The following is a 27,358-nucleotide window of genomic DNA, read 5'->3' on the forward strand; positions in this document are numbered from 1 at the left end:
AATTATCTCTAAAGGTCGTATTCATAATTTGCAAATCGAATACTTAATTATCTTTATTACACGATTCACTGTAATTGGTCACGTCCCAAAACGAAAGTCGTTTCTTGATATTACCAATATGTATATCAATCGTCGATCCTCTCAGTAAAGCACGTGCACACAGCTGTCAAGCTTTTTTTAACAAGCAGGTTTTTCTTATAGTTTGAGCCAATCATTACACATGTTGGAATGTCCTTCCTTGAACACTGACGACTGTGATCAAACTAGTGTGCGTAATTCTTACGTATGTAAAAAAACAACCTTCTTCAATTAACTTAAGATCAGGTGCTCAAGATATAGTCCTAGAATGAGTAAACTCCCTAATGAACGTAACTTATCTACGAGTAAAAATCTGGTTAGAGCTACATGATGAACTAATTTTCTATGTTCTACCTTTAAATTAATTAAAAAATTATGGCAATTAAGCTTGACTTTCTGTGACGTAATAGTACCTTTAATTTATTTGTTAATTACAGTATAACGTAAGCACCATCGGTTATGACGTCGTCAGTGTTATGGAATCACGTGACCAGGGTTTTTAGGTTCGTTTATTCTATCAGTGATGCAAGTCATATGGACGTGGTTAACAAAGATAGCCAGTACTTTCACTCCTCGAAGGCTCATCATGTTCGGCCTGGTTTTTCTCTTTGTTTATCGCAGAGGAGTTTTTAGGATCATAAAGAGCCACGTTTTCCAATTATCGATGGACCCTTCAAGTAAAGAAACTGCGCAAACTGAGTCGTCTTCCTCACAAATGCTAAATGACCAACAACTTGCATCTAATTCTGTTGAAACAACTCAGTTATCTACAGATGAAAAATCTATCATCGCTAAAAATGGGTCAGACGATGAACGGAGGCTCAGTTTTGACAATCTTAGACCCAGCAGTTCCAGCACACCATCAACTAGCAAACAGACTGATATCATCCTCAATGAAAATCCAGCCACCTCTAACGAATGCGGTAATACAAGTCGTGTAAAAAAGACAACCACGAACAGCTCAGGTAAGAAAATCATTTATTCAGTTAGTGATTTTAGTTGAGAACGTTTCATTTTGAATGCCTTTCTAACAAGCAGCAAAACGGACGCGCGAGAAAGACTGCACGAAAAAGTTTCTTTGCGTAGGATGTTCAAGACCGACGCCCCGCTTCGACATATGATTAAAATCGGTTTAAAACTCAAAATTCTTCCGGCTTGCTAATTTATTTATTGTCCAAACTTTGAGCTTGTTTTTTGATCAATTCTAAGTTGTGGAAAGAGAAAAATGACAAATGGAAACTCTAAGAAAAATCTGAAAAAAATAATAATGAAACTATGAAAGATAGAGCGAATGAAACATAAAAGTGGGACGTCTGACACTGTCAAAAATGAACGAATAAGAAACTAGAAAGAAAGGCTAGATAGAAGTAAAGTAAATTGTTCGCTGTAGAAAATTTGGAGGCAAAATAGAGATAATAGAAAAGTAGATAAACGAAAAGAATATACCGAAATGAATAGATAACAGAAAACTGAAAAGGAAGGAATGACTGAAAAAAGAATAAAGAAAGAAAGAATGAACGAAAAGGAGGAAAAAAGTAAAAAAAAAAGATTAGCCTGACATCGAGGCAAACCCACGTGCGCAAATTTTTGTCCAACAAGCGAAGCAAGTGTCGAGTGGTTACCAAGTCCCGGCATCCATCAGCAAAGACATTCAAACGTTCATGAATGAATGGACAAAAAACACTGAAAAACATTCGTAAACATACACGAATTTAAACATTACAGGTAATCCTAGTATCCAAGATCCTGCTTATTTGTAAGGCTAGTGTAATGGGTAGTTTTATTGTGTTAAAAGTCAAAGATTCATGTGTTTTTACATCGCGTGTTTTGTAACGTGCCTTGGTCGTTCTTGCTTGTATAGTTTACGTTATCATCAAAATATTACCGCAAATGTTGCTGTTTTTGCTCTTATTGACCAGATTTTAAATGACTGGATACTAGATAGGTTTGAGAATTGATATTCAATCGTAAGACGCCCTATAACAGAAGTCATCGTGCATTGTCGACCTGAGAGTGCATGTTAATGGGAGCAATTTAATCTAGTTGCTCCCCTGTCATTGTTCATTATAACAAAGTCAAGAGATAAACGCTACAGAAACGAAAACGTCTTTTTTCAAATGCAGAATAAATGTTGGAGCCTATCAACAGCTAGGAAGATAGACTTCATTTTCAATGTTTTAATCCATGATTGATGTTATAAATATGTTATCCTTTTGTTTCAAACATATTTTTTCCTGATCCATTGCTGTTGTTTTTTCATGCGCAGTTGAAAGGAAATAATGATATCGGTGTTATATATGTTAAGTGTATGTATCATCGAGTGTATAAGCAGATTATTATTGTGATAATATCAAAAAAAATTAAATAATTACTACTGCACTGCTCACTTACTGAGCTTTTGCTAAAACACGGGTTTGAATGAGTTCATTGAATTTAGATATGATAATTAGCCTCATGAATGCTTTATTGCCTTCAGAAGTTAATGAGAAGCATATAAATACGGATCCAAGAAAAACAGGTGATATGCCAGCAAAAAGAAAAAGAAAGACATCACGAGATGAAACAAAGAGTAAAAAATCCAAAGAAGATAGTAAAGTGAGGTAAGCTTTTTGATTCCAGGACTTGACCTCTCAACAAGCAACCCAGATTTGAGTCCAACAGTTCTCAATGACCTACTTGAGTAGAGCTGTTTGTTGGTTCTCTCTTGTGCTTTTAGGCTTTTTCTCCAGATTCTCCGGTTTTTCCTCCCTCCATAAAAATCAACTTCCAACTTCTACATTTTTGTGGTAAACCCATTTAGATTAGTTAGTTGACAAATCCTGCAAATCATTACCTGTTATAGTGAGTAGCTACAATATGTGAGTTGACAACCATCAATTTTATTGACACTCACCCAGCCTATAGAGTGAACCACAGATTGAAAATCCCTGATAAAAGAGACCCAACAAGTACCTCATATGGTATCAGGCATTGCAGAAGTCAGGAATCAAACTCTAGACCCCAGAGGGGGTGTAGTGTTGATACACCACCAATGCTTCCCAACCAGACATTTAAATTGTGCAACACAGATTGACAAATCTTTAATGTTTTCTTGAGAAGTGAGGTCAGTAAAATAATGTCTAATTGTTACTCTTAGAACCCTACATGCATGTACGGAGGATGATGATTTATCTAAACCATTTTCACTGAGAAAGTGCAGGTCATGGTTTCTTCAATATGCAGGTAATTAAAGTATAGATTACTTAGGCTAGAGGGTTTAAGAATTTAAATTTAGTTGTCAAGTGTAGACAAAAGTCTATTACACTTCTTTCTGGTGAGCTCAGTTCGTAATTCGTAACCATGTCGGTTTTCAAAGTGGGAGGTTGTGGTTCAAGTCCTGGCCAGACAAACAGTCAGGGTCTTAAGATGACTGAGGAGAAAGTTCTGCCTTCATAATTACGTGTTCAAAATGGTTAGACTTTCAAGTGGTTTGGCTGACCACTTTAAATGGTAGTCTTGTCTCTCCACTTATTATTGCTAACCAACATCAGAGGGACGTAAAAGAACCACACTGAGGATGTAAAGAAACCCTGGCAGTGACCACCCTCAGTGCCTACACCCCCCACACTAGCCACCTATCATGATATAAGCGCCTTTGATTATATACATAAAGAAAGGTTGCTATATAAATTATAGAGCATCATCTATTATACTGGTGGCATATAAATGAGGTCTCCTGTCCCTTAGGAATAAACAGGATGTGTGAATGAACCTTGGATTTTATTTTGTAGCTCAAGATGATCCAGACACAATAGGTCCAGATGGTATTGAGAAACTGTGTCGTGATCTGGCTGTCGATCCAGAAAATGTAAGATGTGTTTTTCTTTACTTCCAGTATATTCCAGAAACTGATCTATTTTGTTTGATTTAATGATTCAACCCAACGTCTCAACCCTCAGGGCATTTGTGAACACCTGTTCTTATAATATGGATAGTCCAGCCCTTTCTAGATCCTTAGAACTTAACTAGTGGCCTTGTACCTTTAGTATAAAGACTGATTACATTCTATGACCAATATATTTCAGGTCGTCATGCTGGTGGTGGCATGGAAATTACAAGCTGAAACATTAGGCTACTTCAAATTCAATGAATGGAGCAAAGGAATGGGAAATATGGAGTAAGAATATTTTGAAATATCTGTTTAATTAAAAATGAAAGCGTTTGAAACATTCTGAATGACCTGTTCTTAATATCTTTTGATGAAGGTGTGATTCAACAGCCAAGCTTCAAGCTCGTCTGAGCAGTTTAACTACAATATTAAGGGATAATCCAACTTTTAAGAAAATATACAGATATGCATTTGACTTTTGCAGAGTAAGTTATGTTAAACTGCCGTAGATCTCTGCATTTGAGTGAGAATTATTGTTCAATGCGATGTCTTGTTCAATGCAATGTCTTGGTTCAATATTATGTCTTGTTCAATGCAATGTTGATTATAATTTGATGTTTTAGCTTGCCAGTTGTTTTGATGTTTTACTATTGTTTGTGTGCATAGAATCATGAGCAGCGTACCTTGGATATTGATACTGCCATGGCTATGTTAAAAGTACTTCTAAACGGCAAATGGAGTCTTATTGATCATTTCCTAGAATTTATGCAGGTAAATAAAGTAGTAATGTGATATGTATGTTGAGCCAAGGATCTGAAGTGAATGCATCAATATTAGTTTTTATTTGTTTCTTTTGTTGAAAATGCGACAACCATATTTTTTGATATTTCATTCTCTTGGTGATGTTTGCAACTTATGTCTTAATATTTATAAAATGCTAACTGGCTAAATTATTGTCATTTTTTACAGCAATCAAAATACAAGGTGATTAATAGAGACCAGTGGTGCAATGTTTTGGAATTCAGTCGATCAATTTCAACAGATCTGTCAAACTATGACGAAGATGGAGCATGTAAGTAACAATGATTATTACAGAATAAAATTGAAATAAACAACTTTTAAACCAATGTCAGGGGCTTAGCCAGGATTTCCCAGGAGGGGGGGAGGGGGGGAAATAAAAAATCCGCCATTTTGTTTGCGCCCCACCTGAAACGCTAAACCAAAAATAAAATCTATATCTAAAATCTATATAAAAAGCAGCATTACATTTTACGTTTAAAAACAATGAAATTACCATATAAAATCCTCGTTCCCCCCTGGCTACACCCTTGGAGGTTGTTTCAGGGCAGCCAATAAATTTAGAAGTTTGTTATTAATCTGCACCTTTTTAACTTGCAATATTGCAGGGCCTGTTCTTATGGATGAGTTTGTGGAGTGGTACAGAACAAAATATCAGAATACAGAAGCATCTACATGACGTTGTTGCTCAATGTCAATAACGCTATTATATATGGACTTGTTAATGAGAAAAATGAACAGATTGACCTTGAAAATTCATTAACTTTTAAAGCCATAATATTATAAACTTCAAGGTATATTTGAAAGGATGGAAAAGATTGATACTAAGGGACAAGATAACTATCAGCTGACAGTGACATTTATGAAATGAGTATTAAAACATTTATGGATTGAACACCAAGATATATTTGAGTATTGTTTTGTTCATGTTTTATGGTGCGCATAACAGCTGTTTAATGGACAGTCACTAATAATAATATAAACTGTGAAACATATTTTTGAGCCTGAATATTATTGCCAGGGTCTTTATTCAATTGACATCAGATAGTCTGGGGGAACTATCTGATAAAGTAAAAGTTATAATTCAGCTGATCGATGTCAATGCCTTTATCAGAACAGTACTAGCTGGTAAACCATTTCGTGATGAACATGATCCATGCTAATTCTACAGTATTCTATTTCCTTGTAATAGCTTTGCAATGTTGACCTACCTCAGATTTGAAGCTCTTTTATCAGTTTGGAAGAAGCCTCGATGGTTAACCTTTTTTAGGACATACTATACATTTGAAATTTTGTTGGAAATAAAGTTCTATGATTAATTGAGCAATGACAGCTCTTTTTCAATTATTTCTTGGCTTATTATCTAGGGGTATATAAGATCACTTGCAATAAGGATGTTAAATAGACCCATCTTAAAATTCATCAAATGCTGTTTTTCTTGATTAGACTTATTTACTCAGTACTCATTTCAGAATATTCACAAATACCAACATAAAGTAAAGATTTTACAACTTCAATAACTCAAACCATTTGAAATCTCATGGACCTTCATTGGAACACATGAAATTTTTTTCAAGATATTAAACTTCAATCCACTCCCATATTTTGTTTTGGCTTAAAACCCCCGTTTACACTTGTGATTTTTACTGCGATTTTTGTGGCAATTTTCGGAAATATAAAATCTTTTGTCTCATCCTTCAAAAGAGACATTAGTCTAGTAAAATCTTGGTAAACTTTACAAGAAATTACCATTATTTATTATGGACAGGATCACTGAAAAAGTTGCAGCAAAAATCGCCGCAAAACTCACTAGTGTAAACAGGGCTTACCCATGGCATAAGCAATGTTGCTTGCTAGCAGAGTCTCCATTCTCTTGGCAGAGAAAATGGATAAGAATTGCAAACAAGGGTCAGACTTGCCAGCAGGGAATAAGTAATGTAGCTTGTCTAGAAAAGGAATTTATAAAATCCTCCAAACCAAACAAGAAAAGATAGGAAAACAATTTATTTTTCAGATAATCAGATATATTACAAAACATGAATGATCTTTCTTTACATCAAAATAATATTACAACAAAGCGTACTGACTAGTAGCAATAAGAAAAAGCGAATTTAATAGTCACTATTAACAAATAAAAATGTAATTGTTAGTCACAATATTCCAAGTTGTTCAGAATGCTTGCATGTACATTATTAAGTCCAGGTATAGTTCCAACTTTTCATACCTGCCGACAGAAGGAGAATGGGGAAATTTCTTTGGGGAAGTCTTAAGGAAATACATACTGTATTACCTTCAAATCCTATTACACACATCCCCATCTAAGTATGGAACAAATATGATGCTAGATTTGTTTGAATGCAGTTACCATATTCGTGCAAGAAAACAAAGCATTCAATGTAAAGAGATCTTGAATAACATGATGGCATATGTTACAACAACTAAAAAGTTAGTTTCTTAGGTAATTGATGTTAAGCTGATAGACTTCTCATCGTTTGATGATCTACTTCTTCTTTTTCTTCCTCTTCCATCAGGAGTTCCATCTGCTTTTCTCTTCTTTTCTTTTTCCCCTGTTTGAGGTGTCTAAAATATTGAAAAGTAGAGTTAGGTTTTCCTTAACAGTAAACACTTAAGCTGCTGTACAAACCAGATTTGATCAAAATTTGATAAATTGGTAATCTAGCCACACTCTAAAAGCACTAAACAATATTGTGTAATACCTTAGGTGTTGCGGATCGTCCACGTTTCTTTTTCTCTGCCTTTTCCTTTTCTTCTAGTTCCATCATCTCTCTTTCTATCAAGGTGATAAGTGTGTTGCAACGACGTTGAAGTTCCTTTTACAAAAATGCAGACTGTTAGCTTAAAAAATATTCAAATAAAAAATCATTGGATTCCTATTAAAAGTCACAGTACTTTATCAAAAGTATGAAGTACCTGAGCTGTTCTCGACTTGAGAAACCAATCAAACCTGAACTGTGGTGCACTTCTGCAAGCCATGCGCAGCTCATCATAGACATTCTCCTTTTCAAGGCCTAGCTTGTGGACCATGCAAATCTATGAAACCACAATATAAAATAACTTTTGTTAATCTCACGTTCTGATTGGTTGGGAGAATGTGCTTTATGAGAGCACAATGCATGCACACTATCATTTGTGTCATTCCTATCCAAAAAAAAGGTTATCATAATATGTATTTTATAAAAGAAATAGACTTGATGGCTGTTGTGTTGATCCAGAAATTATTTATACCCAACCCCCCCCCCCCTCCCCCCCCACACACACAGAGGAATTTACAGTAGAAAGAACAAAAATACAGTTTGTATGGCAGAAAATTAGAATTTCTGGGGGTAGGGGTCTTTAAAAAATTCCTCTGTGGGGAGGACATGGATAATTTCTGGAACAACACATTCTTTCATCAGTACTGCGCTATAATTAGTTAATACAGTATGTTGTGCTCACCAAGAAGCGATCCTCTTCTTCTGTATAATTCTTGCCTTTGTTTGTGCCATATTGGATTCGTAGTTGATGGAATGGTGAACGATATCTGGACATCTAATGTACAATCAACCAATCAGTAAGTGTCTTGTTATTAATAGCTAATGTAACATGCTGTATCTAACCTTTGCATCAAGAGCCTTTTTTATACTGATCCTCCTCTGAATCTTGCTCTCTCCTCTATCAATCTGAGCCATAATACGTTCTGCATCTTGGAGTTCATCACACCTCTCCCAGAAGATAGCTGCATATGCCAAAACCTGCACAAAAACAAATATAATCATTGATCAGTAACTGTCATTAAGACGAACAGTTTATTCTACATTTGCTGCTTACCTCTTCAGGAGTTTTGCCCTCCACTTCTTGACTAACACTTTCCATATCATCACGACCATACTTTTCAATAGCCTTGATAAACTGATTAAACTCTCTCTTTGACCAGTTGGTGAATCCCTTAAGTTAAATAACGATCATAATCAGCTTTTATATTTACATTACAAAGGGTTTGATAGATTTGTTTTAGAATGTGGTGAACTTGTATGCAGCCATCATTATTTTCTTTTTCTCATTACTTACTTCTTGCAGCAACTGTTCTTTTTCTTCAACTTCTTCTTCTGTCAGAGGCTCAGCATCATCAATAAGTTGTTGTTCCTGCTTACGGTTCTCTTCTGCATTAGGATCATCATAGTCCAGAGGCATCTAAAGCAAGGTAACAAGGGGTAAGCTGAAAGGATAATGCAGCCATGTCTATGTATATTCTAAGAATTACCTTGTATCCAATGCTCTTTCTGAAGGCATAGATTTCTTTGTCCAAAAGTTCAAAGAGCCTTGGTGGAAAGAACTGATAGTCTTGTACATTTGGTTGTTTGGGTGGTCTTGGAGCCTATCCATGGGGGAAAAAAGTACCGATGAAACCATGACAAAAATACAATAGTAGCAATTGAACAGGAGAAATAGGATTTGATTCTTAAGCTAACCTTTGGTGCTTTGGGCTCGCTGACTCTCAATGCTTCTCTGAAGTATGCATCTACTGCGTAATTGGCCTTGCGCTCTCGCTTAGGAGGCTCAATCCAGCGAGGAAGAGATCCACCTGACTGCATTACAAAAGAGAAGATAAAGGTGAGATAAATTATCCAGTCTTGATTTCATTTATATCCACATGATAATACTTCCATCATACCTTCTGTTTTTCTTTGTAGTCTTCACCTTCAAAATGGAAAATACTCTCAACAGGTGCATCCATTGCTAGTTTTCTAAGAGATCCTTCACCAAACTTCTTCATTTTTTCTTCCATTTCAGCAGTCTAGATTTCAATAAGATGAATGAAGAATATCAATCTTCTAGCTTGGGTCTGTATGTAGCACGATGTTCAAATCCACTAATCACTGGTCTACAAGACAGCTACTGAAAGAACCACCTACCTTCTTCTCTGCTTTTTGCAGGATAGTATCAACATCTTCATCAGTAATGTCATCATCTTTAGAGGCAAACACAGCTTCTGCACCATGTCTGATCATGCTTAACATCTCCTCCTTGCTAACCTTGAGGTTAGGATCGACCAGACGACCTGGAATATAACAGGAAAAACACATTCATTGAGACACAAATAAACAATAGCAACAAAAACTGAGTATTAACTTACCTTGTTGGATAACCACAGCATCTAACCTTAGCTTCATCTCAGCTCGTTCTATGATTCTTTCCTCCACAGTATTTTCACTTATGAACCTGAATACTTTTACTTGTTTCTTTTGACCAATTCTGTGCGCACGATCCTTTATTAAAAAGAAAGTAAACTCAATAAACACCAAGTCATTAGGTTTATTTACAGTTAAGCATACCTGTACAGATAAAATTTAAAATGTATATATTGCACATACCATGGCCTGCAAGTCAACCTGTGGATTCCAGTCACTGTCATACAGAATGACAATATCAGCTGTTGCCAGGTTGATACCAAGACCACCAGCCCTTGTGCTCAACATGAAAATGAACTTTGAACTGTTAGGCATGTTGTAGGAATTGATGTACGATTGTCTTTCTTCATGAGGGGTCTGTCCATCTAAACGGCAATACTCATACTGTTTCCATAGACAGTAATCCTCCAGAATGTCCAATACCCTTGTCATTTGTGAAAAGATCAGCACACGAGAGCCTTCTTGCTGCAATCGTGGTAGTAACTTGTCTAGGAGTCTTAGTTTACCACTATTTTCCACCAAATGCATATCTGTAGTGTATGGAGGACCTACACAACAGGTAAGAGAGGTGTTACAAACCTATAATAATTATTCCCTCGTGCATGGAAATCACAGAAATAGTAACCTAAAATGCAAAAGTCTTGTAAATGCATGGGTGGTATGCACTGCTGTGGTAAAAGTTGTATGGAGTGGAAAATATTTAGTTTATAATGCACCTGGTTCTGCACCATCAAACAAGTACGGATGATTGCAACATTTTCTAAGTTGCATAAGAATGTTCAGAAGTCTCATCTTGTCTGTCTTGCCAGCTCCATTAACGACATCAATGTCTTTCATAAGGATCTTGGTATACCTACACAATATTAGATGAAACAAATAGATGGTCTTAGAAATAAATGCATATGAAATGGCTTCAGTTTTAGATTCAATTTATTAAGTATTTTACCATTTTCTTTGCATTTTTGTCAAGCCAACATAAACCTTGATTTCTTTCTTAGGCAGCAACCTTTTCTCTACATCAGATTTAAGACGACGCAGAAGAAATGGTCTCAGTACCTGAAAAGTTATAACAACTACATGTAACTATAACAAAGAGCACATTCTTGGTAATAATAATTCATAAATCTTCTTAAAATTTCAAATTCATATTTATTTTCCTTACAGAATGCAGACGTTCAACAAGCTGTTTCTCTTCAATGCTGTTGGTATTAAACCAGGCATCAAAATCCTGAATAACAAGAGGAAAACAATATATTATGATAAAAAGTATTGAGTAGGAAATATTATGTTTATCACTTTTGTACTCACCTCTGAAGAGGTGAAAACATCAGGAAGTAAAAAGTTCAGCAAAGCCCAAAGTTCATGGAGGTTGTTTTGTAAAGGCGTTCCTGTTAGCAGAAGACGGTTGGCTGATCGTAACTCCCTCACTATTTCAGATAACTGAAAACAAATGGTACATTTAGATAAACTCAACCTCTTCATCTTTGGAGGGGTCTTTGGAGGGACAAAAGCCTTTAACTGTCTGCCTAAAAACAAACACAATAAAAGCCTTGGCAGATATTTTGTGATATCATCCTTACCTTGGATTTCTCATTTTTGATCCTGTGAGCTTCATCAATTATCATGTATCGCCAAGCAAACTTCTTGAAAACAGCTTTTTCTCTTATGACCATCTCATAGGATGTGACACAAATGTCCCATTCACCAGGGAGAAATGTATCCCGAATGAATGCCGTCTAGAAAAGCAACAAAGTAAATTAAAATTTATATGGTGAAATACAAGATTAATCCAACCCAACCCAGAGAAATTGGACTTCCCTTGCTCTGATCTGTATACTTCTGTATACAAAGACAGGGGTAAGGTACCCTTTCTGTATCCTTGGCGTGTATGTTGTGGTTGGAGGAGCTGACAAAGTTTTTTCTTCTTAATGACTTACCCTTTGTTCTTGTGTGCCTATAAGACAGACAGCCCTTATAGTTGGACACCATCTCTCAAATTCTGCCATCCAGTTAGCCAGGGTGGACTTAGGTACAATAACCACATGAGGTCCAGGGACATTCCTGAAGTGTTTCATGTAACCCAGCAATGATATAGTCTGTAGAGTTTTACCCAGACCCTGCACAAATTACATCAAACAAGAAACTTTAATTAGAAGACTTTTTTTTATTACAAACCGTAGCCACTCGTACATCCACATCAAATAAGTATATAATAATTGTACCATTTCATCTGCAAGAATCCCATTGATTCCATTCTCATACAGAGAAATCAGCCAGTTAAGACCTCTGACCTGGTAATCTCGCATTTCTCCATTCTTGATGTCTAGGAAAAAATAATAAGCAGTACACATTAAACACCTCATACTCATAAATAATTATAAATTGATAGAACATGACCCAAAAATGTCTAAATTTATAATGATTCAATTTTTTTTAAATCTTGGATTTATTTCGGAGCACCATTTGTAAATTAGCTAATTGGGTTCCCTGTGGTTTGGTAACCATGATCATGATTGACTTACAGTGTGGTGACTTTTCAAAGTAAAGAACAGATGTCTGAGAAGTTTTGTTTTGACTGATAAGTTCTGCATCTTCTTCCTCTTCAGTTCTTCTATGTCGATGACTGAAATTCAAATATTCATTGTTAATAATAATAAAAAATATGTTCTTATATATGTTCTCATTATGCACCTATCAGCGGCTTTCCCGTGGGGTCGACCCCCGGGCTGACCAGGGAGATGGGTGGGAGATGGGTGGGAGAATATAGGGGGATTGGATCCAGTTATTCCCCCTGGGGTTGGGAAAATTTGCGACATTGGTCTCGTGGCTAAAAACTGAGGTGGGGGATTGTAATGAAATTATTTTCATTGCAGAGGTCACCAGGGGGATTGATTTTACTCTCTAGTTAAAGAAATAGCTCCTGATTTAAAAATTTTTTAGACCACGGACGTTTTTGGTCGGGCTGGGTAACCTGTGCTATTTGCCAATACCCAGATGCATCTCTGCTTGTCAAGATGGCTGACTAGGCGAGAGAGTTCCACCGTGAAGTATGTTTTTTGACATTCTTTGTTGTTTCAAAGATACGAATAGACCCGTTTCGAATTCCAAATTACCGCTGTGTTTCTTGATTACAGACTCATTTGCACAGGGTTAGCCTCGAGTTTGTGCAGAATATTCACGTGTTCCAGTCAAGGTCCGTCGAGTTTCAAAGTGTTTGTATCGTTGAAGTTGTGCATTCTTTACCTTACCGTTGGTATTTGTGAATATTTAGACACTGATACGAGGCTAACCCTGTGCAAATGAGTCTGTAATCAAGGAAAACAGCGGTAATTTGGAATTCGAAACTGGTCTATTCAAAGGCACCTCGATTTTTTTTACTTTTGAATGTGAATTCTTCAATTCATGAGAGTTTTTTTCCAATCTTTTCAATGAAAAACTACCTGAAATATTGAGCAAGCCACATGGTTACGTGTTGAGTTCAGTTTTCAAAATACAATAACAATAATTTCAACCAAAATGAGGGAGATTGTAGATTTGAATGCCTCGACCAGGGGACATTGAAAAGAACAACTTCCCTACCCCTGGGAAAAATGATCAACATTGTTTATGAATTTTTACAATCTCCCTGGTCAGCCCGGGGGTCGACCCCACGGGGAAGCCGCTGATAGGTGCATTAGTGGTTAATGAATATATTATTGAAAGCAAAGACTATGAAAATAAAAAACAAGCTTTAGAAAGAAAATATTCATACTCTCCACAGTCTGACAGCTTTCTGGTTCTTGAGGGAAACTGTGGTGTTTTCATCTTCAGAGGGCTTGTTGGTTGTTTACGTCCAGATGTGGTGTCCATAAAGTGAGCAAAAATCTCAGTTTGCTTCAGCAAATAGTTAAACCTTGTTGTCCTATCCTTTTCCTTGAATATATAGAAAAATGTGTCACTTTAGTTGATACTTCTATGTTAAATTAAGACCCTCTAATTAGATGCACATCTATATATGATTTAATATTATTTTTCTTACAATTTTTTCTTGGTATTCTTGTGATACAGGAACTGGCTTGGCCTTTTTAGATGAACTTGCTTTATGTCCATAGTCTTCATCATTATCTTCCTCTGGCTACAGCACAATTACAAGAAAAAAGAAAGTAAAGTTTTTGCAATAGAGATGACAAAATGCTAATGAGCTCCATGTTTTAATCAATGGACCGGTCGACATCTCACGAGGTGGATACATCTATCGCGCCACTCTCTACAATAAACCCTGCATATTACTCGGTATCATACTACGAGAGTGACGCAAACCTCTTATCTCACTGAAAACAAACTTTTTGCAACAAGCTGAAGTCTCTTTTTTAAATAATTTTCGTTTTAGAACAAGATTCCCGCGAAAATGTAACATGAAGATCAAACTTTTTGACGCTAAATGAAGTCGCATAAAATATATTCAAATTGAGCAGAATTTCATATTCTTACCGCCTCTGCTGGACTTCCAGTACTTGTTGAAGTATTGTCGTCTGTAGGCATGATTTTCGAGTAAGATATGAGAAGGTTTTCTTTGTATAAACCGAATTCCCCGGCAAAAAGTTATGTACAGCTTTTTTGGCGGCACAAAGTGTGGTTCTAAGCCCGCAATGATACTTGGGAAAAGTTACCGAGAGAGGACTGGGAATAGGTACTTCAAAGGCCTTTTATTATTCCAAAAACCATTTCAATTTTTGGTCAAAACTTTAAAGTAAATCAGATGTAAATATAGAATGATGTGTTTTGTTTAATATTCTTCAAATTTTTGAATCATGACTGCCCAAATAGTTGCTTTTTTGACTATAGGGACATTAATAACCATGATAGACAAGGCCTTCAAGATATGGTCCAGTTGCTGACTCGTCTCAATCCCCACTCCACTGTACCTCGTGCAAGAAAACAAAATGGTGGTCATGTGTCTGTAAGGTGAATACGGCTTATTCTGTATCGATATTATTAACTTAACAATCTAAACGAGCCACTAGTTAGTTAGTCATTCATGAAAAGACACACGATTGAACATTTTAAGTGATTATTGAGAGGATTTAATGGAGTTTATGCCAACAAAGATGAGTGTTTGTAGCCTTGCCTGTTGAAGGGAGTACTTCTTTGGTAAAGGATCAGAAGACTATAACTTTTGATTTATAGAAGACGGAAATAATTGCTAGCTTGGAATACAATGCAAATACAAAACGTGGAAGCTTTGAAGTCTTGGTTGACAGCACGACTGGAACCAATGTGAGTACTTGAGACCTTGTCCATCATAATCTAATTAAATACTGCCATCTTGTCATACTTGATTTGAAGGAACAACAGCATATGATTTAGGAAAATTTAATTATGCTGAAGCTTTAGTGTGAAGCTAGCTTGTTAAAAGCATTATTACAAATGGGTATTAATGGAAATATAGAAAGTCAGTTAATGTCTCTCCTTAGGGAGTATTTTAAGAGGGATTGGGAGGGGGGGGGGGGGGGGTGGTGGACTGGACCAATCCAGATAAACAGTAATATAAAATCTTTAGACCCCCCTTTCTTCCGTCTGCATAAAAAGTGACCATCCCCTTGACATTTGTTGAATTCTTGACCCTCCCCATTATGTTATATGAGACTATTTGATGATCCCCCTTTTTGACTGAGTAGAAATTTAATGACCTTCCCCTGGATTCCTTTGGCCCACCCTCACCCCCCACCCCCCCCCCCCCCTTCTAAAAATGAATGCTTCCTTAATTGAGAGGGTTATCTGAGAAGGGATGTTATCTTCATGACTATCATATGGCTTCTGTCCTCAACCAATCAGAATGGAATAACATATATACAAAGATTACAATTAGCCATTTAATTCAATTATGTACATAGAGTTAAATAATAATGATGATTATGATAAGGATGATAATGATGATGTTAATAATAAACTTAATTTAACACACATCCAGAAAGATAAAAACTTATTTACACATTTTTATTGAATGGTCCTAATACTGGTATGTGATGTTATGATCATTCAGATGCGATGCTGACCCTGCTGCATTAGCCAAATATGTGGTGGCTTTAGTCAAGAAAGACAAAGCTCCTGAAGAACTCAAGCATGTGTGTATAGATCAACTTGAGGTGTTTTTGTCAGATGGTAAGACAGGACAACTTTCTTATCTTGATTTTATATTGTTATTGTTATGAATATTATTAGTCATTGAACATGGTTGCATACTGTCATGAGTACCCACTGAATTATGGTAATATAGAGTAACAAAAGGGTGAATTACCACTAACGAACCTGGTTTAACTTATGTCAGTGGAACCATTTAGATGCTTTTATATAAAGTTATATTCCTTTATGTTTTACACTAACAGAGGTTTCTACTTTTACTCTAGAAACAAACAAATTTGTAGAAGTTTTATTTGAGTCACTTGAAAGTCAATCATATTTGCCTCCATCAATTGTGGAACCAACCAAAACACCAGAAAAAATAAGAAAGCCATCAGTGTCAGATGAACTTAATACCAGCAAGTTATTAGCTGATGTAAGTATTTAAGAATCTTTTAGGACCATCAGTCCTTAAAAAATATGATATTAAACACTAGAAAATATCTTAGTATGAGTATTTTTATAAACAGTTTTGTTTTAGTAATCCATACATCATAATGGCTATGAATTGCTTTTACTTTCAAAATGAATCAATTTGTTTCTTTTCTTTGAAGTCTTCAGTGCCTGATGATGATGAACGAGATTTCCGAAGAACAAGAAAAAATACAGATTCAAGTACCAGTTCTGGAACAAAAGAATCCCAGACCACAGGCGATAAAGGCAGAAAGAGAAGAGCTGAAGATGAAGGTGGTAGATTAGATGAAGCTAAGGTTGCTAAAGATGAACTTGGTGGCTCAATACCAAAGAAACCAGACTCTGATGACACGGAGGTGAAAAGAAATGGAGGCTCACAGTCAATCCCTACCAGTCAAGCATCAAGAGAAAGTAGTACAAGAGAAAGAAGATATCAAAATAGAAGGGATTTTAACTCAAGAAGTGATGATGAAGGCAGATTTAGAAGAGGTGGTGGGCCGCTTTGGAGCCATCGAGGGCGTGGGTCCGATAGGGGCCGTGATGAGAGATCTGGGCGTTTAAGGGAGCATAGAGAAAGGGATAGACATTATGATGCAAATCAAAGATTTGGACACAGAGAAAGAGGCGGAAGAAACAGATGTAGAGATTATGAAGGTAGGTCAGAAATGTTGCTTGGGAAACCTGTGTCGATTAAACCACAGGGAGCCCAAATAAATAGAGAATTTCAATTTATCTTAAAGTGTGAAATATAAAGTCTGTTTTATCAGGGATTTACAGTATTCCATATAATGGCAGTATAGTTTCTAATAAAAATGATTTTTTTCTCAGAAAAAGGATTCTGTATCATGGGAGAACTGTGTCCATTTGATCATGGTAATGACCCAGTCGTCATCCAAGATATGCCGATGCAAGGAATGATTCCAGGATTTCCTCCTGCTGCACCCTTTATCCCTGGAGGACCACATCCTCTCAGTGGGTTACCTGTGCCACCACCTATTCTACCCTCAGTACCTACAGCACCCCCAGTACAAGGACCTCCAAACCAACCACCACCCCCTGGAACCATACCAAAGACATCCGAAGGAAAAGACTCCCCTAAAGGTCAAAAGGCAGATTCATCTAAAGCTGGCTCTGAGAAAGAAACTGGACCAGGTCCTGGTCTTCCTGTATCTAGTATTCAACAACCCATAGTCAGACCACCGCCGCCAGTTGTCATGCCGATTGAGAGACCACCATTTATTCCAATGCATAGACCTAGGCCACCTTTCCCTCCACCTGAAGGTATGCTGGTAAAGGCTTTTCTTTACTTTGTCTAATATCTTAGGAAAATATTCTGATTTTTTTGCCCTCTATAAATCTTTGGTTTATCAGCTTATCATCATCCAATAGACCTATCCAGAATTCGCTTGACTGGTCATGAAACAATGGTTACAAGTTGAGGTTGAACTTGATGAATAAAAGAATTAAGTTCAGTCTCGACTTCAAACCATGGTTTCGTGGTCATTCAAGCGAATTCGGGATAGGTCTATTGTTACCTGCTTCCTTACTTTATTAATTTATTAAATAAATGAATGGTGTAAATTAACCAGTTGTTTATCATATTTGCCTTTCTTTCCCAGATTCTTATAATCCAGAGCAGCCTCAGTTTGAACGGTTTCCAGTATGGATGCGTATTGGCACTCCAGGTCCTGGCATGCCTCCTGTTCCTTATAATCCTGATTTAGCTATGAGATCAAGAGAACTGGTCAATGTTCCACCAAGCCATTCACAACTGACTGTACAAGGTATTTTAATTAAAAACGTAGGGAATCAAGCATTATTCTAATGTATAATCATCATCCTCTGTCAGAGTTAGATTGCATCAAAAGTTTATTTAAGGCCTTTAAACTAATAATTCTGTGAATGAATAGAATTCTGTGAATGAATAGAATTCTGTGAATGAATAGAACTGCAATATTTTCAATTTTCTTCTCCAAAAAGTGACTACAGACAAGCCCTCTGGAGAGAGCAACAGAGTTGTTATTGGACCAGAAGCTGTAAAACAAGTATCAGAACAAGACCAATCCAATAATACTAAACCCAAAGCAGGCTGGAAGAGATTCAATGACACTATTGAACTGAAAAAGATACCAAGAGAATTAAATAACATCACAAAACTCAATGAACATTTCCAAAAATTTGGAAATATTGTCAACATTCAGGTATGATATTTTCTAAACTTTGCATAAGGCTACGCCTTGTAAGTTCATTTTGACAGCTAGGTGACAAAAATCTTGTTAAATAAGAGGACATACCTCAAAAAACTTGAGGAAATTGGTTAATTTCCTGGGGTATTGATTAATGAACTTGACTTGTATTTTGTTATTTTTAAGGTTAATGCATTTGGTGATAGTGAAGCAGCACTTATCAAGTTCTCCAACCCGTCAGAAGCTAAAGCGGCATATAGCTGCCCTGACGCTGTACTTGGAAACAGGTTTATACGTGTCTTCTGGCATCAACCTGACAGAGAAAATCAGCCAGTAAGAAATAGATGTGATGTATTTTTCTATACTCATTAACCCAGATTTCTGAATGATGTCAACATTTATCATATTTTGATTTCCTTTCATTCACAGTCCTCCACCAAGGGTTCTGCTCAAGCAAGTGCAGAAGCTAAGAAGGTTAGTAATGTAAAATAAACACTACAAAGTCAAGTCAATCTGGAGCCAGATATTTTTAAAAAAATAGATAGTGCAGGAATGTATTATATAAAAAGATAATGGTTGAATGGAGTGGTCAGTCTTCCATTCTTCCATTTCTTTGGAAGAAGAAGAAAAACAAATTATTCTGTCTTCACAACTAGGTGCCTCAAAAACCAACAATGTTCCAGAGTGGAAAAACCACTTTCGTAAGACAAGAAAAACCAGCCATTACTGCCGTGACACCAGCAGCAACAGCAGCAACAACTGTAGCAACATCTACAACAGTAACAGCACCAACATCTGAATCTAAAGAAAAACCAGCAACAGTAACAACAACTGCAACTTTAACTACAGCTACAACAACCTCCTCTACTACAACTAGTGTTGTAAGTACTCCAGCTACTGAGATGAAAACAACTGTGCCACCATCAAAGCAACAACAAAGACAGGTGAATATATACTTCTCATCAAATAATAATAATAATAATAATAATGATAATAGTTTAATACTTATATGGCACAAATTTGCATGATCAAATGCGCATAAATCAATCACATGGTTCTCTTCCAGGATTCACAGTTGGTCAATGTCAGACTTCTTGGAAACATTTTTTTTGTGGTGACCTCTATAACTTTTTAACTGAAGCATTTTGGCTTCTCCTGATCACTTAGGGTTCACTGTGGCATTCCAGCATGTTATTACCACCCAGGTCACTTACCTTTAATGTTTTTGTTTTCTAATCAGGATATAATGAAGAAAAAACTTGAAATTCAAAAGCAAAAGCAAGAACTCCTTGACAAGCAAATTCAGCAGCAAAAGGTAAGAGAATTTTAAACACAACAACTTGATAGATTTTATTGCTTTTCTAATTAATTACTGGTACGATAGTTTGGGTACAACATGCCTTCCTTAATGGAAAAATATTTATGCCAGCAAAATATAGATCTCATACTAGCTTCCTTTCCTATTTTTCTCCAATAGCTTCTTATTTCTAAACTTGAAAAGAAAAACCTTTCAGCTTCAGAGAAAGAGGACATAATGAAGGTAAAAAATAAACAAAAAATTAATTTTAAAGTGTTTTTGTTGGTTGGAATCATTTCTCTTACAAAATAATACAAGAATGCTTCCTCAACCATAAAGTTTTTAAAAAAAGATTCAAGCTTTCAGACTAATTATTCCATCCTCATGGAACAATAGTCTGAATGCTTGGATCTTCATTAAATTTGTTATCATTGAGAAAACGTTCTCGTATTTGTTAAAAAAAAAAATTTACTTGTTAGTCAGTTAACAGTAGGTATTTATAATCATTCATTAAATTGCATGTTTTTGTTTTTAAGACCTTAAAATCTTTAAGCAAGAACATAGAAGGCATCAAAAAAGAGATTGAATTGGCTGCAATGACTGCAAAGTCCAAACAGAGTCCATCGCAAGCAAGAGAGCTGGTAAGTGTGTTATTATGTATGCTACATAAGTGATACTCTTGATCAACTGTAGTTAGTTTATTTATCTGTATGTGTGCATGTGTTGTTGGGATTGACAGTGCAATTGCTATTTAACAGGGAATTGTCAGTAATTTAGAAATTTCCTTTTGTCTAACAGGCCAAAAAGGCTATTCTTGATCAAGAACTGGACCTCATAACTTATCAACACAGTGGTGAAGACACATCAGAACTGAAGAAAAAAGTAGAGGAACTCAAACAAGAGGTATTTCATTTATCCATCACATCATATCTCTTCCCATTCATTTACTTATTTACCCATACACTGAGGTAATATTTTTAATTTTTCTTGGTAAGCGCGAATGAAGAAGAATAGACATAATTTATCTTTGAGCAATGTTTTCTCATTTAAGACCATGTGTCATTTCCTACAATTTTTTGATTTTTTTTGTTTAATGGTTGTGCATAAGAAAAACCATAAATATAGATACAACTCAAACAAAGAATCTCATTGCCTAGTGGATGACATGTTATCTGTAATGTAAAAACATAGCACCATGAAGAATTATCTTATCTTTCCCAGGCCAAGTCCTTGGGTCTTTTTGATGCTCCTGCCAAAGGAAGAGGCATCAGTCTCCTAAGAGGACGAGGGATTAGCTATCCAAGAGGACGTGGACAAGGAAGAGGGCGTGGCAGAGGGCATGCTATGCAGAGTGCAAGAGTCTGGACAAAAGAGAGTGCAGCACTGGATATGAATTTAAAGCAGCTTTGTGTAGCCAATGTTAAACCAGAAGACAAAGAAACCATTATTGAGCACTTTATGGTGAGTAACTCATGGATCCATTAAAAAATGCCTTGTAGTTGCTTGTATTTTATTGAACCTTTAGCCTTTACCCAAGCTGCTTGTGTGAGCATTATTTATTTTCCCATATTTTTTTAGGAATTTGGTAATGTGGATCGTGTTGAGTATGAAAAAGACAAGAGTAACCTGACCTTAACATTCAGGACAAAAAAAGAAGCTGAAATTGTAAGACAAGTTTTATTTATTTTCTTTTTTCCTTTTCTTGTATTCATTACTTTTCATTCTCTTTTCAGGCCTTCAAAGCTAAGAAGCTCAAAGACAGAATGCTAGAATTATCCTGGAAAGAGCTGCCTGTTCCTACTCCTGTTGTTACAACATTGCCAATTACACCAACAGCATCCAAACCAGCACCACGATCTCGTAGCTCAACCTTGAGCTCTAGCAAGCTAGATGAAGAGCTAGCCCTGGATCTTGAAGGGGAATTGGTTAGTATGAATAAGTCCCAACCAATCATGCATCCCAGATAGAGAATAAGCATCCCATGTTTGGGAATCCCATTTTGTTTTGTCAACTAAGGTAACCAATTTTACAGCCAGTATCCAGTTTCATTGTGATAAATAAATTCTTACTTTTGAAAGGTTCATTAACTGATGCATTGTGTTTTACATATTAATTTTAAGGAAAAACATGAATTGGACCATGATGAAGATGATGAAGCATTGTTGCTCGGTGATGACCTCGATGAAGAAGAAGAAGACGAAGAAGACAGATCATGGAGAAGATAACTAGCTAATCATCATCTGCCAATCCGCCATGAAACAAAGTGATTTTTAGATATGTTGATAAGTTTCTTAACCAGTGTGTAACACTCTGTGACTGCAAAGCAGAGGTGCTTGCTTGTATTCATTATTAAGTAGTTTTGACATTTAATATTTTAGTAGCTTGGCTGATCATTAAGTTAATCCTTAGCTTATACTACCTGGGATGATTGATTAAGTAGGAAATACTTTAACTCCAAGCTTCAAGTATTCCAAACTGTAACTACGTTCTACTAAATCAGTCAGTGCACGGACTGTGTATCCCAGTTGTAATAGTCACAATGGTGATGATACACCTTTATTCATTAGTTATCTGTATTTTAGAATATGATTGTAAAGTTACTGTAATATTGGACATTGAAAAACATCAAAAGAAAAAGTGAATAAAAGAAAAACAGAGAGAGTGTGATGACAAAAGAACATTACTATAAAAGATGGTATGAAAAGAAGCCACTTGCTCTTACTGAGGCAAAAAATATTACTGACTACAAAAAAAAAAAAAAGAGTTAAAACAACACAACACAAAAGCAAACCAACAAAAAAAACATTTACAAAAGTCAATGATCAATTATGCTTTGATAGACTTTGTCTATCTAAAAAAAAGTGTCAAACTACCTACAAGTATTCAAGTGGCAACAAACAATGTGAAGAACAGAGAGTAAAGTGCAAGACCCACAAAAATGAAAAGGAAAAGAGTAAAGTGCAAGACCCAAAAGAATGATGGTAACTTCAAGCTGAAGGGATATTACAGTATTTGGGGATTCCATTGAATAAGGTCAGTGCCCAGGGTAAGTCATTTATATTATTATTGTGCAATATTATGATTTGAGTACAAGGCTACATGTGGTGAAATCTTTTGTTCCAACCAACATAGCTGCAACATGAAAAATGTCCATCTTACTCAAGTTCATTACTACTTATAAAGTACTTATTTCTTGTAGGGATTTGATGTGGTATTGCTTTATTTTTGTGGATATTATAAATCATATTGCCGTTATTGTGCAAGGTTTTGTTATCTTCACCCCCTCCTTGGAACTTCTGTAAGACTTACATCCATCTTTGTATGCAATATTAATAAACTAGACAACTAATAAAATTCAAACTACATATTTTAATTTCTATATTCATATTAAAATACTTAAAGCGTGCAAAAACATTATTGCTAGAGAATTGGAGGAACAAAAGTGCTGAGTGTAGAGAACACAGAATTGCCAAAGTAAAAATACTATCAAGTAGTGAAATGATTTTTCATTGTTTTCAAGATGGTTCATGCTGTCTGGTGTAACAATATTAGTATTTAGCAGTCACTAATAACAAAGGTTACAGATGGGACATCCTGTTGACTGCTTGAGCACTTGATAAATAAACACTGGTTTATTTTATAAGGAAGCTGAAACAAATAAAACACAATGCCGTAAGGGATTTACTTACATATACTAAGTTTTAAAGTACACATTACAAGTGAACCATTTTATGTTAGATACTAGACCAGAAAAAATAATTATTACATGGTTGGTGTAGAGTGCAAACTATTAATCCGTGAAACACTAATTACTAAATAGTACAAAATAGTGCTAACTAAACAATAGAAAACAATGGAATTTGCATGTCCTATTAAGTATTACTAAAGCTTCACGGATTTACTGTGGTCACTCTAGTATTCAAATGCTTGCCTATCCCTACTCTGGTTCTAGGGAATATCATTATCTTACAAACAGGTTTCTTTGATGTGTTTTTGTCTCCATTCCCACAAGGTTTTCCCCCAGGAACCTTCTTTTAACACTCCCATAATAATCTAATCCTTGTGTGTTAGGCAATGAGTGTATTTTCTATCAGAACTGTCGCTGTTGATTTACTTGAAGGAAGTCTTGTTCAAGACACTTACCTGTAAGGATAACCATGATACTTGGAACGGAAAACAGACAGAAGAAGACTAAAAAAGACCACTATAAGCCCTAGACCACCCATCACCATCACTGAAAACAAGTAACATACATTGTTATAAAATACATCTGAAAATAATACTGGAAAGTTAACTAACCAATATCACACTTACTCTTTCTTTTTCCAGGTTCTTTCACTTCAAAGGCTTTCTCATTGAGAAGTATCATACCAATAACATATGCAGCATCTAAAGTGACCAGTCAAGGACTAATAATTCTTTTTTTTTTCTTCTAGAATATGATGTTGGTGTAAACAAAATGTTTCTTACTAGTATGAGAAAACACAAGAAGACTCAAAATACTGGCTGGTTGATGAACAATGTCCAGCCAAAATTGGCATCTTTTCAGACAAATGCCTCTTTGTCCTGTGCATCCATGTGCATACTGTGCACATGCAATCATGTGCAGCCACAGAGCTTGGTATTATGTTATAATATTAAAATATATCCTCTCCTTGATAAATAATAGCAAATGTCATCATATTTGATATGTTGAAAAAAAAGGATACTTAGTAAAATAACTATGTGAGTTTCTGCAACAAACTGTGCTTGGCTGCTTCCATGAATGTAGCTCTGGAATAAAAGACATTTGTACAATAAGTCACTCATGATCAGTACCTTACTTACTTATAAAAATAGACCAAGACATCTCCTACCACTTGGCCAGTTTGTGGGTTCCTGTGTGCATAGGGTGGTCCTCTAATGTGATTCCACATCTGACCAGACGTCATAGCAAACACAATACACTGAAATCAAAATAATAGGAAAATAATTAAATCATCCACTGTATTTCAGGAACTGCACTAGAATCTCTGACCCAAGAACCATGTATCTGGTCAAAATTGGGTCCTCAAGCATTTTAATTTGAGCCACAATATCTTGACAGCATAAAAGTACATGCTTTGAATCCCAGTATCCATATAACATAAACACAGAGAAATGTATTCTAAGGACTTACCAGAGCACCTATAGCCCAATATGTCTTGTTGTACAAGAATTCAAGATTCTTTCGGCGAATGTAAAGCAATCCACCAATGAGTATGACTAAGAGACCCAGTGCAATAGCACCCATGTAGTTTGGTGGCCTGAACACACGAACCTAAATCAGGGAAATAAATACACATAATCTTGATGACGTTAGGTCCACTTAAGGAGACAAAATTAACTATGAGGGTGGGATACCTGTGTTTTCCACAGGCAAACCATAAAATGAATAATCAGTACTCACATGAACATCTGTTCTTTCTGAGACCCAACGAGCAATTTGTTCAGCTGAAAATCCCATTCTAAAAGAAATTTAAACATATATATACATAAAAGTAACAAATGTTCATATTTTAGTTGTGTTCAAATGATTTCTACCTTTGCATATCATATGAATCTGCCTTCTTTGGCTTGCCTTTTGGTGGGAAATGCATGAAAACTGGAGCTGAATTCAATCTCAACTAAAAAGGAAATCATAAACGTAAACATCAATTTTAATTTCAAAACTATAGTTATAAAAATAAATAAATAAAGGAGCTGATTCAGAAATAGGTTGTCCACTTTTGATATTATTGGCAAATCTACTTACAGCATTGAACACATCAGGTCCCTCATCAAAATCCACCATAGCAAAGAACAATTTATTGGAATATTGTTGAGAATATCTCCAAGAGTTGGCTAATATTAGATACTCATTGTTAGCCTCCCTGAAAAAAACAATAAAGAGTGATTATTCAATACTGCACTTTGAAGACAAACTAATATGTTTTAGAAATATATGCACTTGACTTATCAAGATGAGCAAATGAAAAATTCAGGGGGTGGTAGTAAGTGGACATGTGGGGGTGGGGTGGGTATAGTGAAATGTTCAAAGTATAGAGGGTGGATGTCATCAAGTACCTCTGCAGTATATGCCATCAGGGATTAAGGCCCAGAAAAACACCCACAATTAAGAAAAAACACTCAGCATCAACGAAATTCAAAATGACAGCTCTTCCAGCAACAACTCCATTATGATGCCTTGCTAAAGTTAAACGTTTGATGGGAAACACCTGATATTGAACTGCAGATTGGGGTTTGTGGTAATTCAAGCAAGAACGCTGTGCTAAAGGTCTCTATTATCCTTGCCCATTCCTCCCCCTCCATACCCAGATTCCCATACCCAACTAGAACGACTCTGTTTAAACTTACCTACAGATTGTACATTGTCTATTGGCTGCAAGAGCAGTAAGCATCAAGATTACAGAGTAATTCCTCGGTGAAGCTCTAAGGTATGTCCTGTACTTCTCTCCATTCAGTCTTATCACAGACTTTCTATGATTCCACTCCATCAATTGCTTGACTTTAGACTCTAACATCACCTGTGGAACAACAGTTGTTTTAATATCAAATAACATGTTTATAAACAAACCATTGCCGTGTTTGGAAATATTCATGAAATAGATTTGCAATACGTGAGTGATGATTAAACGACATGGAGACAGGATTACAATTGACTGACCTTTATCACATTATATCTACTTATCAGTTAGTCAGTCAACTTTATTTTTTATACAACTAAAATAAATAAAAAATCTTCAAAGCATTCAACGTGGTACACTTTCGAATTCAACTAAAAATCTTGAAACACCTGTTTTGTCGTCTATGTAAAGCTATACAAATTGCTAAGTAACAAATTCCAAACACGAAGAAATAAGGAAAACGAGGATGTTTTCATATTTTGTAAATGCAAAGAATTTTCTTTTGAATAAAAAAATTAAAACTTTTAAAAATGTCAGATGAGCGAAATGAATTCAAGAATTTAACTTCCGATAAAAGACAATGGCGCAAGATTATCACTATAGAAACAAACTAGATCTACTCAAGTATTCTCGTAGCACCTACCTCTTTTGAAATGCCTTTCTTTTTAGCCTGGGAAAGGCCTACAAAAAGGATCAAAGTCAAGGCTCCTGCCAACAACAACCTTACAGCCGCCATCTTGCTCCTTCAGCGTGGACTCGGTACCAGATCTCCTCGACCTCTTGACTAGATCACGTGACATCGACGTGGAAGCAGAAGAGACGATGATCAGGGCTATTGTGAATATGATGGTTAAAAATACCGGGGGTGGGGTGGGGGGGGAGGAGGGTAATGTTGAGAGATAGGATGGACACTGTTAATGCCCTCAGGTAAGTTAAGGAATAGA

The 27,358-nt window shown here is 35.9% G+C and overlaps 4 protein-coding genes across 5 annotated transcripts; 2 read left to right on the plus strand and 2 right to left on the minus strand.

Moving 5' to 3' along the window:
• Window positions 1-624: 624 nt before the first annotated feature.
• LOC116287815 (DCN1-like protein 4) lies at window positions 625-5,649 on the plus strand. 2 transcript variants are annotated; one of them, XM_031694513.2, is made up of 9 exons: window positions 625-1,043; window positions 2,555-2,678; window positions 3,215-3,300; window positions 3,849-3,925; window positions 4,143-4,234; window positions 4,323-4,431; window positions 4,613-4,717; window positions 4,916-5,018; window positions 5,353-5,649. In XM_031694513.2, the coding sequence occupies exons 1-9, from the start codon at window positions 665-667 to the stop codon at window positions 5,421-5,423; spliced, it is 1,146 nt and encodes a 381-aa protein (XP_031550373.1). In that variant the 5' UTR covers window positions 625-664; the 3' UTR covers window positions 5,424-5,649. The 2 variants fall into 2 exon arrangements, with proteins under 2 accessions (XP_031550373.1, XP_031550374.1); XM_031694514.2 differs by lacking the exon at window positions 625-1,043 and adding an exon at window positions 1,688-1,803.
• Window positions 5,650-6,733: 1,084 nt separating this feature from the next.
• Window positions 6,734-14,764, minus strand: LOC116287803 (SWI/SNF-related matrix-associated actin-dependent regulator of chromatin subfamily A member 5). The gene is made up of 24 exons (XM_031694498.2): window positions 14,404-14,764; window positions 13,952-14,047; window positions 13,685-13,845; window positions 12,456-12,556; window positions 12,156-12,256; window positions 11,871-12,050; window positions 11,514-11,669; window positions 11,242-11,373; window positions 11,096-11,161; window positions 10,880-10,989; window positions 10,650-10,786; window positions 10,117-10,481; window positions 9,879-10,011; window positions 9,658-9,803; window positions 9,417-9,539; window positions 9,214-9,330; window positions 9,006-9,119; window positions 8,813-8,935; window positions 8,573-8,689; window positions 8,362-8,496; window positions 8,201-8,293; window positions 7,676-7,795; window positions 7,462-7,575; window positions 6,734-7,324 (listed from the first exon to the last, which is right to left on the minus strand). Exons 1-24 carry the CDS (start codon window positions 14,452-14,454, stop codon window positions 7,199-7,201), a joined length of 3,117 nt encoding a protein of 1,038 aa, XP_031550358.2. The 5' UTR covers window positions 14,455-14,764; the 3' UTR covers window positions 6,734-7,198.
• Window positions 14,765-14,828: 64 nt separating this feature from the next.
• Window positions 14,829-24,789, plus strand: LOC116287797 (RNA-binding protein 26). The gene is made up of 18 exons (XM_031694491.2): window positions 14,829-15,189; window positions 15,956-16,074; window positions 16,320-16,468; window positions 16,647-17,160; window positions 17,335-17,787; window positions 18,126-18,290; window positions 18,487-18,707; window positions 18,879-19,025; window positions 19,122-19,166; window positions 19,349-19,636; window positions 19,933-20,007; window positions 20,170-20,232; window positions 20,526-20,630; window positions 20,788-20,892; window positions 21,211-21,450; window positions 21,568-21,654; window positions 21,723-21,914; window positions 22,110-24,789. Exons 1-18 carry the CDS (start codon window positions 15,131-15,133, stop codon window positions 22,212-22,214), a joined length of 3,132 nt encoding a protein of 1,043 aa, XP_031550351.2. The 5' UTR covers window positions 14,829-15,130; the 3' UTR covers window positions 22,215-24,789.
• On the minus strand, window positions 23,339-27,173 carry LOC116287798 (dolichyl-diphosphooligosaccharide--protein glycosyltransferase subunit TUSC3). Its single transcript, XM_031694492.2, has 11 exons — window positions 27,058-27,173; window positions 26,365-26,534; window positions 25,763-25,880; window positions 25,552-25,634; window positions 25,418-25,475; window positions 25,148-25,288; window positions 24,846-24,935; window positions 24,699-24,762; window positions 24,304-24,378; window positions 24,133-24,223; window positions 23,339-23,637 (listed from the first exon to the last, which is right to left on the minus strand). Exons 1-11 carry the CDS (start codon window positions 27,148-27,150, stop codon window positions 23,622-23,624), a joined length of 999 nt encoding a protein of 332 aa, XP_031550352.1. The 5' UTR covers window positions 27,151-27,173; the 3' UTR covers window positions 23,339-23,621.
• Window positions 27,174-27,358: the final 185 nt, after the last annotated feature.

The sequence above is a fragment of the Actinia tenebrosa genome, unplaced genomic scaffold (genome assembly GCF_029948245.1).
Source record: "Actinia tenebrosa isolate PJP-AT-01 unplaced genomic scaffold, QUT_ActTen_1.0 PGA_scaffold6__47_contigs__length_16458017, whole genome shotgun sequence".
NCBI lineage: Eukaryota > Metazoa > Cnidaria > Anthozoa > Actiniaria > Actiniidae > Actinia > Actinia tenebrosa.

Bases quoted from the DNA above. Each gene is read 5' to 3' on its own strand.
- LOC116287815 (XM_031694513.2), top strand. From the start codon at position 665: ATGTTCGGCCTGGTTTTTCTCTTTGTTTATCGCAGAGGAGTTTTTAGG. The intron at 2,679-3,214 runs GTAAGCTTTTTG...TGTTACTCTTAG, and splicing joins AAAGAAGATAGTAAAGTGAG to AACCCTACATGCATGTACGG. The intron at 4,432-4,612 runs GTAAGTTATGTT...TTGTGTGCATAG, and splicing joins ATGCATTTGACTTTTGCAGA to AATCATGAGCAGCGTACCTT.
- LOC116287803 (XM_031694498.2), bottom strand. From the start codon at position 14,454: ATGCCTACAGACGACAATACTTCAACAAGTACTGGAAGTCCAGCAGAG. The intron at 12,257-12,455 runs GTAAGTCAATCA...ATTTTTTCCTAG, and splicing joins CTTTGAAAAGTCACCACACT to ACATCAAGAATGGAGAAATG. The intron at 8,690-8,812 runs GTAAGTAATGAG...ATTTAACTTAAG, and splicing joins AAGAACAGTTGCTGCAAGAA to GGATTCACCAACTGGTCAAA.
- LOC116287797 (XM_031694491.2), top strand. From the start codon at position 15,131: ATGCAAATACAAAACGTGGAAGCTTTGAAGTCTTGGTTGACAGCACGA. The intron at 17,161-17,334 runs GTAGGTCAGAAA...TTTTTTTCTCAG, and splicing joins CAGATGTAGAGATTATGAAG to AAAAAGGATTCTGTATCATG. The intron at 17,788-18,125 runs GTATGCTGGTAA...TTTCTTTCCCAG, and splicing joins ACCTTTCCCTCCACCTGAAG to ATTCTTATAATCCAGAGCAG.
- LOC116287798 (XM_031694492.2), bottom strand. From the start codon at position 27,150: ATGGCGGCTGTAAGGTTGTTGTTGGCAGGAGCCTTGACTTTGATCCTT. The intron at 24,763-24,845 runs GTAGGAGATGTC...CTTTTATTCCAG, and splicing joins ACCCACAAACTGGCCAAGTG to AGCTACATTCATGGAAGCAG. The intron at 24,224-24,303 runs GTAAGTGTGATA...ACTTGTTTTCAG, and splicing joins AGAACCTGGAAAAAGAAAGA to TGATGGTGATGGGTGGTCTA.